At 33.0% G+C, this 19,077-nt stretch overlaps 1 protein-coding gene across 1 annotated transcript; it reads right to left on the bottom strand.

The window, feature by feature from the left end:
• Positions 1-3,719: 3,719 nt before the first annotated feature.
• Positions 3,720-18,948, bottom strand: LOC111618547 (40S ribosomal protein S18). Its single transcript, XM_023360107.1, has 5 exons — positions 18,806-18,948; positions 8,748-8,846; positions 8,591-8,677; positions 7,536-7,729; positions 3,720-3,851 (listed from the first exon to the last, which is right to left on the bottom strand). Exons 1-5 carry the CDS (start codon positions 18,806-18,808, stop codon positions 3,773-3,775), a joined length of 462 nt encoding a protein of 153 aa, XP_023215875.1. The 5' UTR covers positions 18,809-18,948; the 3' UTR covers positions 3,720-3,772.
• Positions 18,949-19,077: the final 129 nt, after the last annotated feature.

Below are 19,077 nucleotides of genomic sequence, written 5' to 3' on the forward strand. Positions count from 1 at the left end.
CCAAAGGGGCCTGCAGGGCGGAACCGGAATCCGTATCTTAAATCCGGATGTAATCGACCAACTGCGGGTTCAGCGCAGGGCGCCGGATCCGCCCTACGAGCAGGCAGTTGTCCCGTGAAACCCTCCCATGTCTTACAATCTAAAAGGCAACAAGCATAAAGTTTTCCATTGTTGAGCTTCGACTTTTGTTAAAAATTCTGCACGTTTATTGCTGGTGTTTTACAGCTCTAAACCATTTATTTACAAAGCGGCTTGTCGAATTTTAAAACTTTTAGTTCAAGTCCGTCTGGAAGGTTTTCCTCCTACGAATTTCTTAAAAGTTTCTTCCATAAATCGTCTTAGATTTCCTTCCGAAATTACATTTCGTCTTTATCTCGCCATCCAGTAACGAATGTCGGCATTCAAATTTAAAACTCGTTTTCAAACTGAATTTTCAATCCACAATGTTTTTATTTCAACAAAATTTCTTGTATTCCCGAACACTGGTGCCGCTTTCTTCTTTGCCCTTCTTTCACTTATTGTATTTGCATGTCGACGAAATGTGCGGTGTGATCGGGATGCGATTTGTAAACATTGTAAACCTAGAAATCCTCACTGTTGCCGTCTGTCTGGCTGTCTTACATTGGTCTCGAGAACGGACTTAGCTAGACGAGAGACCACATCAAATATGAAAACCCCAGGGGAAGGAGGCCCCGATTAAATATACAGGAATTCCGATGCAAAATTTTCCTTCAAAAGGAGTTAGATAGGTGACCGACACGACTCTATTGTTAAAAGAAAAGTATGATGTACAGGGTCAAGCCACTGCTAATTTCACATATTTTAAATTAAGTAAATTTGAAATATAATTAAAAATTGCAGTTTACAGTTTTCGCCCACCCCTCTTTAGTCTATAAACGATAAAATTGTTTTGTAGCATACAGTTAAGAATTTTTTTTTAAAACAAAGATGTAAAATCTTAAAATAACTTAGCGAGGTACAATCTCCGACATCAATGGCGGTCGCGTAACATCGTTCTTTTATTTTTATACACGACGTGCTTTCACACTTCATCTATTAACATTCTTCTATTCAAATTAATTAAGTTATCATTATTTTTAATCGCTGTGTTCTGTATATTTCCGTAGACATAAATCACGTTACAGAAATCTGTTATATTTATTAACATATACAAATGGTAGGCGCCAAAAGTTTCAGGAGTAACTATATTTTAGACATAATAAAAATAAATAATGATAGTATCGTATGTGGACTAATCCAACAATTTTTTCCGCCAATTTGCATAAGTCGCACGGAAGCATTCATTTTGGTTAAATTTGTCGCCTTAATGTGCATTGTGTTCGCCTCTTGCAGGACAATGAGCCAGTGCACACGGTCGCCATTGTCAAAGCTTTTGTGAAGGAATGTGGGTTCGAGGTGCTTCGTCATCCATCTTACAGTCCGAACCTGGTTCCTAGTGATTATCATCCTAAAATGAAAAAAGAAGGTCTCCGAAAAATTGATGAAGATTTGCAGGGGGCAGTTTAGGAGCATTTTGCTGACAAAACTGTGGGCTATTTTTGAAGGATATTGAAATGCTAATTCCAAAATGTAATAGGTGTGTTAAACTATAAGAGTATATTGATAAATGACGACATTGTTTTATACCTATAACATCTAAAACGTAGTTAGGTGCAAACATTGGTCCCTACCTCGTGTATACATGGGCACGCAGATAGGGTCAAACGGGATTGAGTAAAAATGTACCAATTAATTATTTGTCTCCATGCTCTGTCTCCTGGAAAATTTTCCGTGGATGCCCATGCATATAAAGTTGAACCTGTCTATCTCAAAACCTTTATTTCGAAATATATCTGTCTTCTGGATTTTTAGCAGGGCTGTGGAGTCGCGTAAAAATTTACTGACTCCAACTCCGACCAGGAGCGGACTTGTTACCGAAAGACACCCGGAAATTCTGATGACCTCAGAATAAAATATTGAATAAATAGAGTTCTAATAAAGATAGAACCTTGAAACTTTTTATTCCAAAGCTATAAGACGCCTCTAAGTAATATATATGTATTCGATAATTTTTACTTCTCCGGCTGTTATATATAACAGAAGGAAAGTGTAGCGCTCGGTCAAAAAATGACCCCTCCCAATTTTTACATTTTTTGGACTCGGGAAACCTTGAAATTTCGAAATATGCAAAAGATTCGAGGTTTTTTCTATATGTGTGGATGTTAGACTGTAGGGTGGGGGCATGATTTTGTTCACACCGTTTGAAGGCTAATAATTTCTGTGGTCAGAATCGGAGTTAGATGGATTAACACAAGCATCAAAGTGGTTGAACTAAATCGTGTCCCCGTATACATTCTAGCATCTTAGGCGAGAACATCTTAACGGGTTTTTCTGTACTATTATAAAATGACAAAAAAGCTTACTTTGAGGGTAGAGACGAGTTTTATTTTATTTTTTTAAATTTTGAACGCTAATAACGAGTAAAATATTCATTAAGAGATATGACACATGACCACTTTTGTCTTCACTCTGTCGACCTTTAAGAACCAAAATTTAATAGTATTAATGCCCCTTTATACGCAAGGTACAGTGCCACATTTCGTTTCTTAAACTTTACCCGTTCTGAGATATTAAACAATATCTCAGAACAGAAAATAAAGAAATTAAACAAATTAGACGCCAACACACACACGCGCGCGAATTTTTCCCTTTTTATTGACTTTTTTGAGGGGTTCGGGAGGTCGCCAAACATGTAATTTGCAAAAAAAACTTGGAGGGTCAAATTTGACACGATTCCAATACTTTTCCGTTTTATATACATTATAAGTTGGGAAGTAAAAAGGAACTCCGAAGCCCTCATTTTCAGCCTAAATTTAATCTATTTTCCACATATGTCGGGCATCAGAAACTGTTATGTCAAAAATGTTTTATTTATACCTAATACAGGTATGTAATATGCACACCTGTATTAAGTATAATTAACTAGTTATGCTGCTTTTGTGATTGCAATGTGACACACGTTTCACCAATTATTCATTCGTCACAAATACAACTCTAGGAAAGATGTTAGATCACCGGTACGATCTATTAAAGGGAAAGTATGATATGTAGGGGCAAGCCACTACTAATTTGACGTGGAGAGCATACTTTAAATTGCAGCCCAGCATTCTGAAGGAACGCCAACAATGTTAAGTGTTCTACGCTTCACAGCTTTAGCGTCAGGTCACTTCACTGTATAGATTACAGTGAAGTGACATTACCAGCAAATAAATTTTGATATTGATGTAAACTCACTATACTTGAAACCAAAGAAAATTCCAAATACTTTTCCTATATATTATTCATATTAAAATTTTTTCTAGTAATTTAACCATTGATAATAGCATGCAATTTTAATTTTTTCAGAGGCAATGCAAATATAGGTAATTGACATTTTTTTCTAAGTCAAGATACTTTCATTAATCAAGAGATAAATGAAGGGTTTCAATACATTAATAAATGAACACATTCACTGCATTACAAACTACAGATTTAAGTCAAATCTTACGTTAACATGAAAAGTAATAAAATGTTACCTAATTATGATTAATATCTATATTATACTAATTAAATAATGTCTTTTTAAAACTGAAATGTATTAGTAACAGTATAGATCTTTGTTTAATGCCATAACAGACTATAATAACAAGATATATTGATAAAAATAAAGATACCATAAGTATAGAATTCAATCACTTTTTTATTTTTTGTTACAATGAACCGTGTATCAACATTAATTCTTCTTCTTAGATACACCGACTGTTCTTCCTCTTCTTCCAGTTGTTTTGGTATGTTGACCTCTGACTCGAAGACTGAAAAGATCATTGATTTCTTAAGTATTTTTTAAAAATTTATTTTTATCATAAATAACCAATTTAAGCTTATTTAATTTATTATTTTGAATTAAACATGAAATAAGTTTTACAAGAAAACTAACAAATAATAATTAACTCATCCCAGCTATCTGCATTTCAAAGAAATCAACAGAATTTAGTACAATATAATAAAATGATTATTATAAACACTTCGGGATTAGACTATTCTGATAACATGTTATTTAACCAGTGACTTCTCTGGATACTTCGGAGACTATCAAATTTTGTTAAAACAAGTGATTTAATCGTTATTTTATTATTTTCTAGGTAAGTCTAGTTTATTATTATAACCCAGGCTCGGAAGAGGATGACGTTTTCTCCAACCATTCCGGAAAGATCATCAACTAGGTTACGGCGCGAGAGCCCTTCTGGTGAAGAGGATATTTCAAATTTATTGCAGGACTCAAATTTTGATATGGCAGAAGGGGTTTGGCTTTTATTGCGATTGCATGTTTCGTTAAATGGTAAAGTTGATGAATTTATCAGAAGATTGGATCACCTAAAAGAGTGGATGAAGAATGTAGATGAGGCCTTGGTTGATTTTGAGGCAAGGTTAAGAGAGGTTGAGTTGAAGGTTGAAAGGGAAGTAAATGAAGATGGGCATTCTCTTGATATGGATAAAGTTTATATGAAATTGACCTCATTCAAGAGGGAACTGGATATTATGGATAATCAGAGAAGGATGAATAATGTTGTTATTTGGGGATTGGAGAAGAAAGAGGAGTCATCTTTGGAAATATTTGATATTGTTAAATCTTTTGCAGTTAATACTCTGAATTTCTCCTAGTTATATTTTGTAAATATACAATAGGTTGGGAAAAGAGTTGGAGATAAACCGAGACCAGTGATTTGTCAATTTGGTTCTTTTAGTGCCAAATTAACGTTTAAAAAGGCAGTATTTGAGAACAAGAATCTTAATGTATTTTTGTATGATGATTTCTCAAAATGTTTAAAGGATATTAGATATAATTTGACTGTATTTGGAAAGAAAAAAAGAGAGGAAGGTTCAAGAAGTGTTTGTTTAAGTTATGATAAGCTGTTAGTTGATGGAGTTTGGTATAAATATGATGAACTATTGGCCAAGGTTGTTCCAATCTCATAGCAACCATCATTGACTTCTGACTTTTTTTCTATTATGGCATGGAATTGTGCTGGAATTAGCAACAAACTGCAGTCTTTTTGAAGTTATTTATTAAAATATGACGTGTTCTTTTTATCAAAAACTTGGTTTACTAAGAGCAGTTGTAAATGTTATTGGGAGGAATTAAGGGAATATCAATGTATTGTTGATGATGCTTTAAGAGATCATAATAGGGGTAGGCCAATGGTCGGTTGGTTGCTTTGTATTAGATCTTCATTAAAATTTATTATTATTGATAGTGATAGTTATATTATGTTGGTTAATATTTTATTACCACTTGGGGAATTTAAAGTTTGTTTTGTTTACATGCAGGAACAATGGTGGCAAGAAATTTTTGAGAATGAGTTGAATTGGATTATGTTGGGTGACTTTAATGCACGAATAGGTATTTGTAATGAGATTCAGACATGTATATGTGATAGTTTTGGTATTGCTGCTAATAAGAGATCTAAGGATGTAAACATGAATGTTAGAGGATGGAAAGTACTTGAGTATTGTGTGGCTAATGATTTAATTATTCTAAATGGTAGAGCATGTGGTGATGAAGTGGGAGAGTATACTTTTGTTTCTAATCAAGGGTCTTCAGTAATTGATTTGGGAATAGTTACTCCTTGTGTGTGGAATTGTGTTAAATGTTTTAGAATTAAGAGTTGTTTCTGGTCTGATCACTGTCTGATGGTACTCTATTTGGAAGATCTTTCTACAGGTTCTTTGGGAGGAAGTGGTAGTTGTTATGAAAGGATTTTTTGGGATAGTGATCTGGTGGGGACGTTTTCTGCTGATTTGGACCATTGTTTAGAGCAGACATTTAATATATCCTTGTTGGATTTAGTAAGGTTATAATGGAGATCACTAAAAAGAATGGAGTGAATCATATGACTAAAAAAAATGGTAGGAATAGATAATTGGTTTGATTTGGACTGTCAATTAATGATTAAAGCTAGAAATAAAGCATGGTTAGAGTTTAAGAAAAATGGTTTGGTGGCTCAGAGGAGTTTTTTGTCTTTTACTGAAGTCTAGTAAAGAGAATTTTGTTTGGCAAAAAAGAAAGAATTTTGTAAAGGATTCAGAATACTAAAAAGTTTAACAGAAATAATAGATTATTTTGGAATTTATGTAAAGGAAGAAGAAATTTTGTTAGGGTAAATATTACTTCATCTGATTGGTTTAGTTATTTCTTTTCCCTTTATGGTTCTGAGAGACCATATAATGTTGATTTAGCAGTCTTTAATGAGTGTGTGGTTTGGTCGAATGAAACACTGGATTCAGATATTTCGGAGGTGAAATTGAGAGACACTTTAAGTAAGTTGAGGGTTGGTAGTGCACCGGAAATAGATGGCATACGTACAGAATTTTGAAAAATTGAAATTGCTTTTTATTGTTTATTAGATAATTTTAATAAGGTGTTGAGAACTGGTACTATTCCGGAAAAATGGAAGAGTTCTTTATTAGTTCCAGTGCATAAGGGTGGCTCAAAGTCAGTGTCTAACATGACCTTATATGTTTGTTTATAGTGTTGTAACTTGTGAACTTTTATTTTAGTTGGCTGAAGAGGGGCAAGGAATGACCGAAACATGTACAAATGAGATGAACACGTATCAACTGAATAAAATTTAATGATGAGATTTACCTTGTCTGTATAAATAAATAAAATAAATAAAGGTTACAATTAATGGCAATTCTGGTCTTCAGATAGCAATTTAACATAATTTCAAAGTGGGACTATATTGTTCCATTCTTTAGAAATTACATCAATCCACACATATGCTTGCCTTGTCAAACCATTTCTATTTCATCAATTATCATAGATGTATTTTGGGATTCCTGTCTCAGTATGGCACATTTTACATTCGATGCCATACTGAGAGAGACTATCCCAAAATGCATCCGACAACTGAATGAAAAACAGTTTGACAAAGCAAGAATATTTGTGGATTGAAGTTCATTCCTACAGAAATAAATTATGATTTTATTGATTGACATTAAAAAAAACCTAACATAACCCAAGCCTGATAAAACAATTAAAAAATGGGTAACTAAAATTAATTAATTATAGAATTAATAATTAATAGTAATTCATCTAGTATTCTTTTCCTGTTGTTTTTTACAGTACTGTCTCTAACAGTAACTAGCATGTAAATCAAGAAAATGTCTCAATGGAAAACAATGTAATTCAAGAAATAACAATAAAAATGATGTTTAAAGCACTGATGAAACCAACAATGATTATACATCATCAACCCCAACAATGCAAAAGAATACCTTAAAAATGCCATCTGAGAATAATAACAATCACAACCAAATTCTGATCCCAATAAATTAATTTACAACATTCAAATTATATACTTTGGAAACTGGTAATTTTTAGAATTGATAACTATCCATAAATACAAGCAGATTCTACTATCTATTTAATTTTTCATTAGAGTTATTTAAATAACTCCAAGATTTTACATTTTCAATTTTTATAACTCTCTTACCCCCAGTAATGACGGAGACCACGGTGAGCTCTGATCTTCTTTAGTCTTTCAAGATCTTCACGTAATTTAATTTCCAAAATGTTAGATGTAACTTGGCTGTACTTTCCATCCTTCACATCTTTCTGTCTGTTCAAAAACCAGTCTGGAATTTTGTATTGACGAGGATTTGACATGATTGTTACCAATTTTTCTACCTAGAATAATTTTATCAATTGTAGAATTCATGAAATCAATTACATCAAAATTTAGTAAAACTAAATACATTAAAAGTACATTTTTACATCATATCTGAGACAAATGTTTCAGATGAACAAAATCTGTATGAAATTAAAAAGCTAACAGATTAAACACTAATACTTTCAACATATTGTTAAAGTTTTGCTACAGTAGTTGAACATCTAGCCATAACAATCAGAGCACTTATCCAGCAAAGAATTGGCTTTGACAAATTTTTTTGACTTAATTTACAAGTCTCCCTCATGTCAATATAGAACTTTGTTTTAAAAAATAATGCATCTTTTTTCTATAACACTTTTGGAATTTTAAATAATGGAACAACTAGATTTAATTCTATGACGTCGGCTTCTATGCACAAAAACACTTTTGCATGCATAATACCTATGAAAATGGAAGTAGAGAAACCTTTATTAAAAAACAAATTTAACATAATTTCAGAGCCAAAATGATATATAAAATAGTTTGTCATATTTTTATTTAATTTTTATAAAAATAAACTGAAATTGAAAATTTTCCCAATGAGTATATCAATGATAACCAATAGAAACAGTTCTTATTCCTTTATTCTAGTATCTTCTATATATTCTATAGTATATTCTAGTATCTATAGTTCTTATTCCTTTATCTAGGAAATGGGTGAAAATTTAGAATGAAAGCTATCTCAGTCATAAAGAGACATTCATATATAAAAATTAGGTTCATCTGACTCCATTTCTACTCATTGTCTACTTTTGTTCCTTTTAATGATGTTCTTTACAGTTCCTTTTTACAAAATAATTTTTTATAATAATTATATCAGATGAATTGTTTATTCTTACCTCCTCCTCTGTCAATTCACCAGCTCTCTTGTTCAGATCAACATCGGCTTTTTTACAAACCAAATTGGAGAATCTACGTCCAACTCCCTAGTGAGATAAGAAAAAAAAAATTGAATATCTTGGTATTTAATTTTCACATAAACAAAATATTCTTTACCTTGATTGCAGTTAATGCAAACATAACTTTTCTTCGTCCATCAATATTTGTATTCATCACACGCAAGATGTGCTGAAACTTGTCTGGAATGACCAGAGACTGGAAATATTTAAATGTATTTTTATTAAACTGAATTTATATGGTTATATATGCTATTAGTAAATTTAAATAATTCTTAATAAATGTCAATTAAGTATCTGATAGATTTTGGTTTCAATTTTATACAATTAAAATATTAATACAGTAGAGCGTCATTTATCTGAAAGCCGATCAACCAAAAGTTGATCGGCTTTCAGATAAATGACGTGTTTTCCAGTTGGACTGTGTCGTGCTGATTCGAACAATTTTGATACTAGATTAACTTCTAATGTATAATTTTTTTGTTTTTATATTTTTCAATATATTTATTTTGTTTGTAAGAAATAAAGAAATAATTTTTAACGATACAATAGCCACGATTATTATTATAAAAAAATTTACATTAGACTTAACATCGATGAAAATTCAACGCAAAGTGACATGCAATGGAGAAAAATTTCAACATGGGATAAATTAATAATTTTTTCGTACATAATCGGTTATCCGAACAACTCCAGTCCCCAATTGATTCAGATAAACAACACTGTACTGTACTACAAAAATTTAGTTTTTTTAAAAATAAATATTAAATATTGTTTTTCACATTTTAGTCCTCTATTTTCTAAATTTTTCAAAATATTTATTGCCCCAGAGAAAATTCATAGACTGCAACATTGGAAGATTTTGAGTAGAATATATTGCAAATATTCAAATCAATGGACTAGTCATTTGAAAAAACAAAAACACATGACCCATACTTCAAATTTAAAGTTCAAATCATTTTCCCCATTAGAAATAACATGTGAATTAATCCATTCTCAGATCCTAAACAATATCCATTTCAATAAATTTAAATTGCAAATACACATAATTAAAGGTAAAAATAATACAAATGCCATAAATAATAAATTAAAACACGAAAAAATAAATACGGCAATATGTAAATATTGTATATTAAAATTAAAACTGCATTTACTGGTCACGCACTGTCGACTGCAGCATCTTAAATACAGCCACCAGATTCACCAAGCTTCATGATAAATTTCTTTTTCACCCAAATTGTCAAAACTATAAATCTTCCTCTTAGGCTTTGTCACTTCCACTCTTCTTGAATGCCATGGAACATGGCTTCCACAAATTATATATATATACACACACACACACACACACACACAACATATATATAAAATTTGTCTTAATATATATTTCACTTATATTATCATGTTTTTTTAGATACAAATTTAACCAGTAACTAATAAGAATCTTTTTGTTCTTGTCAGAATAAAGAATTTTGTATATTGTTATTTACATAACACAACATTTACTGAATTGCTATGATATAATTAAAAAAATGAAGCATTTAGCTCCTCAACAGTATTTCATTTTGTGTTCAACTGTTTCTGATCACCTTAGATATAATACACCATCATTAATGCCTGCTATTGTACTTGGGAGATCTGGAATTTTTATAAACCTAAAAATTTTAATTATTTCCACTTCTGTTATATAACAGATGGGCTAGAAAACAATCTTAGCTGAGAACATTCGAACCTTCCTCCGATAACTATCAACATTCTATTGTTCCCACACAGCCTGCAGCTCGACTTGCATGAAAGTTTATAGTTAGCATCCAAACTTCGTCACTTGGTTTGGTCCCGGGAACACCTATAACCTTTATCGCTTATAACAACTGATCACATGACCGATTTTCTCTGCAAAAAGCTATAAAAGATACTTCCTTCCCCTTCTTGAGGGAGTCTCTTAACGAAAGTCAGATTGATGTCATCGAATACCGTCAGTCATCACAGTCACAAACTTTTATATTTGTGCCAATTTGAAATACCTAAAGCCCACTTATTGGATATCTGTGTGCCCTTAATGAACTCAAATCACCGTGGAAACCTACAAAGAGGTATGAAAACCAATATAAACACTCTCTCGAGCCCCTACGTGGTTTAGCATCAAAGTTAGTGTTTGTAATTCCTGTCAATCTTGTCCATTTTAATAAACTTGTTTTATTTGTTAAACGGTGTCTTTCTTTACTCGTATACTGCCTTTGCCTTATCGTCTACCCCGAATACTCTCCCTCCACTCGACCGACATAGAGCAGAAGTCCCAACCTCGGGACCAGCAATCATAATGGAGCCATCTTGACAAGTGAGAAGGTTTAACGACTTGTTGCTGGAAAGGGAGGTGACACAGCTCCAACCACCCTGGTAATTCACATACTACATTACAAATAAACAAGATATTTCCTATTGGTAAAAGTATTCATTTGTTAAATAAATAATTCACATGACCACTACTTAAGGAAACCAATATTTTTATTGACGAAATATTTTCAAACCATTGCAAAATAGAAAACCAAGATAAATTAGACATTTTTGAATCATACCTGACTACACATGTACAGTACTATGAAAACTTTAAATATAGTTAAGCTGAGTTAAAAAAGCATTAGGGGACTGGCAAGATTTCCTCATTATAACCGTTACTCGTTATATCCATGAAGAGCAGTGTGTAACTAGGGGAAGAATGAATGACTGCTTCAAGTGCAAACATGTTTGGGGCACCATGCGGGCAGTAAAATTTGTAGCTACGCCATTGATTATTAGTAAAATTTATCTTTTGAATTAAAATTTTTATTCTAAATATGTCAACAAAAAGTAAATACATTATATCTATATAAATAAAAACGTAAATGTTCATTTGTTCAAAAATCTTAAATCTCCAAAAATTCTTAACCGATTGCTTTGAAATTTTGACACAACATTGCATTCAGATACACATTTTTTTATATTATATAGATGTTGAAATCCCCCCATGGGGTAGAGGGACAGGATTAAGGCTGACCGTGAAGGACTCAGCTTCTATTATACTATTTTAGATGCGTTTTTTTCATTTTAATAGAGTATATCAAGAGAATGTACACTAAAAAGGGATTTTTCAAAATTCCCCCCTGCAGGGAGTGTTATATAATTATAATAGATACATTTTGAGCCATAGCAGTGTGTGGCCGGGTACAGCTAATAACTATTAATAAAAAGACAGTATAAACTATAATATAATTAATATTAAACAATTTACTTTTTCTTAATAGTCAAGAAAGAAGGGGATGGTCTCCAAAAGTTAAGTGATAAATAGGCCTGTAATCCATGCAGGTCATAAAATTAATTATAAAGGGTTACAAAAATTAACCCTTTTCAGTTTTCACATTTCTTACTATTTGAACAATTATTTAAGAATGTTTGCATAGCTATCAAAAATTTGCTTGGTATATGCTTGTGATAACCATGAGAAAATGTATGGAAATACAGAAAAATTAAAATTGTTACATCATTTTGCTTGTAATAATCGTGAACTCATCATATCCACGTTTGTTATAACCAGAGTTTGACTGTATTTGGAAGATAAAATATATAAAAGAAAATAAAGAAGCTGGTATGAAATGAATCATAAATTAGCATAAATTCTTTACTAGATTTTTAATGATATTTGTAATATCTATTGTATTTATTTATTTATTAAAGGTAGCCATGTAGCATTCAGGGTTATTACATTAAGATGTGTAGACTTTGTTGTAAAATCCTAATGGATTATTTTTACCTTCTTTAATGAGAATGACTGTCACAAAATACTTCCATATCTTTATTACACACCCAGTTTGTAAGCACTGTTTGGGCCCTATGTGATGGAAAGTTTATGTTCATGCACTATTGTTTTAATGAATCTAATGTAGACCTTATGTAAAAGAAAAATGAATTATTCTTTTTAAGTTTAACTGCATATATTGCTGATTTTACTGCACTTGCTTGTGGTTTGCCCCAGCACAGAGTATCCATAATGTTAGGCAATCTCTTAATAGCTATGTGACGGACGAACAGACCCACAATAGTGTTATTTTAAATTTTAATTATTGAAACATTCCATCATCTAAATTAGAGCGTTAGGCTAAAAGCCATAAAAATTTATTTCCCACGGAGTTGGTTCCTTGTTCAGGAGGATCCAGCTAGTCAGTGATGTGTCACCCGGAACTTTCGATAGAGTGCCCATATTGGATGCCAGACCATTAACAACAACCACCTGACCTCATGGAAAAACCCCAAGAGGAATAACAAGAGAAAACAGAAAAAACACTCGAAGTCAGTCGTCTTCCAAAGTCCGTTCCACCAAAGTCGTCCTGAAGGATTAATACCGTGACCAAGAATACAGAATTCAACCCGTGACAAAGATCATGCCTCACTAAGGATATCACCCCCACATCAGTGCCTTCACACCTCCAGGCTCCTGTTTACAGACAAGACCCAGAACTATTTTGAGCGAACATTCCATTGGCAGTGTCATCATACTACAGATCTTCGACCTAAAAGAAAGGTATTTATCAACCCGCGATTCGTTTGTAAACTCTCTCTCTCGAACGGCCTAGTATAATTAGGGGCAATGACAGAAATCGAATATATCTGTATTTTCTTTTGTTATATTTAAAATTGTTATTTATTTGTTACTATGGAGTCCGAGTGAGTCACTTCCTCATCTCTCTCCTCACCTCTACTCCGAATCCAACCCCTCACCCGTTACTGCTTGCGTGACGTAAAGTCGCAATTTTCGAGTCCTGTGAGACTCGGTGGTGTCACATCCTGATGTGGTGTCAAAGAGACACCGACCCTACGGTCACAGCTAGATCATAATTTAAACATTTCATTTAAGAGTGCTTCTAGTTGGACCATAGTTTTGCCAACAGTTGTTGTGAAATGCTATTATTATTTTAATGTTCCAGCAATATATTTTGCATGTTTCTTTTTCCTTTTCTAATGCTGTTAACAGTGTTTACTGGAAAGTTATTATATGTAGCAATTGATTTAATCCTACACAACTGTCTTTGACTTTAGAGGATAGGGTAAATATTAGTGATGTAACGAATATTCGGTTACTATTCGGTATTCGGCGTATTTTTCACTATTCGGCCGAATACCGAATACCTAAAAACAGGAGTCATAAATAACAAAAACACAGTAAATTAATCGTTTTGGTATTTAGATTTAATGTTATCGAGTTAGTGTTGTTTGTTTATATTTATTTATAACTTGTAACTTGCACAAAATAAAAAAGAAAATAATATTAGTCACATGTATTCACAATTTATAATTACAAGGATCAGCACACGTACACGTCTATCATTGGAGAATCCATCTGAGGGTCTGACCCTGCCTATCTTTTTTTTAAGTGCTCGTCTTTGCTCTTTCCTTTCTCTTTTCTCTATCGCTCTAACCCATGTATGCCTGTGCATACATCATAATACGCGCTCACGATACTTTTGATTTGTCACTTTTCCGTCGTAGAGTTCCCATTTTACAATTACGTGACTCAGCCTGGTGATAACGGAGAAAAGAGACAGATAGGATGTCGATATAAGTCACAGTTATGATTTCACAGATTTGAGACAGCTTGATAGCCCGAACAGCCCCAGGCTTCTGCCCGTGCACACTAGGTGACTTTCATTACAAGCATTTAGCTTTCCAAAGTCTATGACAACAATTGTTTGGCGTTGACGGGCGCGAATTTCGTGCCAATAAGCTGCCTTGACTTGTTCGATTATGTTATAAACTCAATTTCATATTTATTTTCACATTTTCATTTCGCGGCCCTTCTCTGTTTTTTTTCCCGTTATTTACATGTGTAGGTCATTTCATTGTTATCCACATTTGATATCATCATTTATCACATACTTCCATGACATTCTTGTCTGTCCTCTACAACTGCCAAGAATTAACACGATTGGCAAAGCGTAGTGACAGCGGTATACTATTCGTTACAACACCAGTAAATATCCTTAACACCTTGTTTTTGTGAGCCCAGGGGCTATCTGTTTTCAATAGTTGAGGACACCACAATGCACCAGTAGATTCTTGAATGTTATGCTATAGCTCTCTTTTCCAATTTAATAGGAACACGTACATGAAAGGCAAAGGAGTCCCATTGGGTTTTGGGTTCTGGTGTTGGGCAATTTGTGAGAAATGGTAATCAGCAGATTAGAAAACAATGTTCTACCATGCTTCTTGCACAATATTTTGTTGTTATTGATGACATCATTATATTTTGGAAGGTGGAACCAGACATAAAACTCTTCCTAGAAGCCATGAACAATAATCCACATGGGCTATCATTAGAAGTAGAGCAACATGACTCTTCAAGGGTGCATTTCTTGGACGTTGATATCAACTTTGAAGGAGATAACATACATACATCTGTATACCGGAAACCTAGTACCTTCCCCACATATATTACAAGAAATTCATGCAATCTTATCCCATACAAAATCGCCACTTTCCGAGCATTAGTGAGAAAAGCACACACGCACTCCTCGATGCAACAAGCTCTAGCAATGGAACTCCAACATATAGAAAATATTGCTGTAGCCCATGGATACAACACTCTAGTCAAAAATTTGTCTAAAAGACATGAAGTTTCTTAAAAAGCCATTGATAAGACAGGGCCACCATTGAATATAAGTGAGGAAGAAAAAAAGAGGATACCTATCACATATAATCCAATACTGAAATCAATCTACAACATGGTAGCCAAACGATGAGGCTTAAATATTGCATACAGAAGATGTCAAACTGTCTTCAGGATACTAACTAATGGCAAAGACCTACCAAACCCTGAAAAGCTTCCAAGAGTATACACAGTACCGCTAGAAGACAACAGGTGCGATAGACAACCGTCATATATTGGTTCCACAAAATGTTCGTTAAAAGTGAGATTAAAAGAACACAGGTCAGACATACAGCATGGTAGAAACAACAGCTCTAGCAACATACGCTTCGGAACAGGAAATAATGGCGGACTTGCACGCGGCGAAAATCATTATAACCAACTCCAACCCACAACAACTAAAATGGCTAGAAGCCATGGAGATATTTAAGGCAGGAATAAATAGTATACGTATTAAGGAGGAAATGGCCCTATCTGTAGCATGGCAGATTTTGCTGGATAACAGCATTTAAAGAGATGATTATGGAGCATGAGCAATACAACTACAGAACGATTTCACATGATAGTGTTCTGAAGAAATTCATATCGAATGTTTATTTGAACAGTAAAGGCCTATTCAGTAAAGTCTGAAGAGGAGCAATGAAAACGTTCGCAATTCTAAAAATAGAAGCACTCTGGTTAAAAGGTTTGAGGAGTATTTTATCACTAAGGTTTTCAAAGCAGTTAAGACAGCATTAACAGTGCTGATGATGATGATCACAAAAATGTGTTTTCATCATTCATCTTTTTCTATAAAATGTTCAAACTAGTCATTCCCACTGCTCTTTCATTTTAGTCATTCGTTGTTTGAAAGTTAACCAAGATTCAACATTTGTCATTGTCATAATCGTACTGGCCAATCAATATGAACTTCCCACAAATCTCTTGTGCTGAAGAGGACCTACAGAGCTCAATAGATGGTCAAAAATATTTGGTAACATACAAAAATAGTTTAAAAAATCCTTCGATGTCTTTTAATCATAATTCCTATGCCAATGCATGGAATCTCCCCTTGTGTTTTTCTCTCAATACGAAGAGCTATGATTCACCAATGGCATTTTGATATTTTCTATAACAAAAATAACCAGGACATTGTGTGACTGTCATATCATGATAGAAATGAGGCAGAGCCAGAAAGAAAGAAGCAATTCCTGCATTTGTTAGGCAAAGAAAAGAAGATCCTTGTATCTGCTGGCCATGAGACACGTGATCTTTGCTAGCACTTGCTGACATGGATAGGTGATCCAACAACAAAACAATCATCACAGATTGCTTTGTTTTCACACACAATTTTCATTATGCGCATGCAATGCTTATTTTATTTTTGACACCTTGGCCTATTAGATGCACCCAGTCGCATCATAGAGCATGGATATTGTCACTTTAATACATCTGTATATCAAAAAGAAATTCATAGACTCATCTGTTCTTCACATTTAAACAGACCCTCATATTTTTTTAATTCCTCACTGCAATTAATGGAAAATGGCAAAGTTTAATCAAAATTGATCAAACAGATTTTGAGAATGAACACAATTCTGTAAGCCACACGGCTTACAGAATTTTTGCTTACATAAGGCTTTGCTAATGCTCCACCTGAATAAATTCTACTGTTAACACAGAAAAATTATAATTTCACTCTTCATATCCAATTTTAAAACAGAAGATTCTGGTCTAAAAGCACAGAAAACCATGGAATAACACTAAGCCTAATGTAAATTGTAGATGTTCCAAGATGAAAAATAATGAGCAATATGAATATTTTGGTGAGGAACAAGTATGACAAAAAACACACAGTTGTTATCATTTAGGATTTGTGGTCATTGTTGTCAGTAGTATTAACGCAGCCTAATTTCTGGTAGATTGTATTGTTGAACTGTCAGTGAATATACAAATCTTCAATCTTAGGTTTATTGTACTTTAATAAGCAATTACAAATTGTCATATCTGGGAAATCAACCCTGGGATATGCTACAACTTGAAACTGCCAGTTTTATGCCCACCACATTCTTGTTAATAAGGTTATTTACTTTGTACTGGTCTTTTCAAATTGTAAGCATGTTGCATATTGTCTACAAATTGAGATGAATTTGATATTGTTACTTGCTTTAATACAAGGATCCTCTACCCATCTTAGAACTAGCTCCATAATGTCACTAGACATATGATTTCATTGGGACCTTATTTAAAAATAAAATCTGTCCTCCCATACGAAATAAAAATTGTTTAGAATGTAGTCTATAGCAACCTTAAATTGGTGTGAGGGAATAATGTATTTATTACAGCTATGATGCTTCTTCAGAGTTATTGCTGTGTTTTAATCAATAAAAATAGGCTTTCATAATCCAGGATGGTAAATCATTGGGCAAGTTTCCTAGTAAAGCTACTTCACTTAAGCTGCTGGAGAGCAATTTCATAGAAAACACTTCTACACCTCAGCTACTAAGCAGTGTTGTTTGGCTCTTTGTATACATTGCTTTATACAAATAAAAATGTTTAGTCAGAAACGACACAGAATTGTCACAGAGACTATAAAATATCGGAGGCAGCCAATCAAGAAAATGTAATTAACTGTAAGGTAAACAACAATAGAACATGTACATTCACCATTACTAATAAATCTGAAGATATTTATGTCTGAATAGAAGTTTATGTGAAAAATTGCATTTCAAATTTTTCCAATAACCAGTTTAAAATGGATTTTTATATGTCACAATTTTCATTCAAGGAACAGTACACAGTACATTAGTATAATTTATGATGGCAACCATCTTAACTTCTCTCTTCAGCACTTATGAACTTCACTGTACTAGAACTACAAAAACTAATTTACATAAACTCACTCCCCTTTATAAAACTGTTATAAAGGAGAGTTTATGTTTGTTATGGCTTGTATTTTTTTGTAAAAAATACAAGCCAGTATCAAGATAATATCGGCAAATGATGGTGTTAACAATAGTAAAGTATCGTCAATGGTACCCAAGTCCATTGGTGTTCAGTTAAACAAAACGGTAATGTTCACAATTCTTGTATTGTGGTAAAATCCTTCAGTTTAGAAATAACAGAAGCACAGTGTTTTAATTATAAAATAGTAATGTTCAATTCAGTATTAACTTTGTAATCATAGTAGTGTAATTAATAATATACATACTATCAGACTACTATTTAGTATCATCATCTGCACACCTTACCAAGCTATAATTGTTATTTTATACAAATAAATTAAATTCTCTTAGATATAAAAATTACACTTGGTGGACCTTTTGATAATACAATTTATCTCGGTTTAGGATTCATATTGGAAAAAAATTTGGTCTTAAAACTCTACAATATATACGACATAACAAAATATATTAAATCTACTAACGAATTATATATATTTAACATCGATTTAGCATTGAATAAAGTAGGATTGAAACGATATAAAATACAGAAAAACAACTCACCATTTTGGATGTGTATAACACGCTCAACAATCCAACTTCTTAAATGGATGCCAGGAACAGTGTTGCCAGAGAAAATTTGCTTATATTTGTAGCACGTTGCCAACCAAACTTTTCAAATGGCGATAAATTAAATCCGAAAATGCACCAAAAACATCTTTTATTTACGGAATCACAGGGCAAAGCAAGAAAAAATTAATAATAGTACGTTAATGCACGATAAACGGATGACTGAACGGTTAAGGTACAGTATCAAGCCTACCGCTCTATGTCAC

This window comes from Centruroides sculpturatus, unplaced genomic scaffold (assembly GCF_000671375.1).
Source record: "Centruroides sculpturatus isolate CEXI.00-Female unplaced genomic scaffold, Cexi_2.0 scaffold156, whole genome shotgun sequence".
Classification (NCBI taxonomy): Eukaryota; Metazoa; Arthropoda; class Arachnida; order Scorpiones; family Buthidae; genus Centruroides; species Centruroides sculpturatus.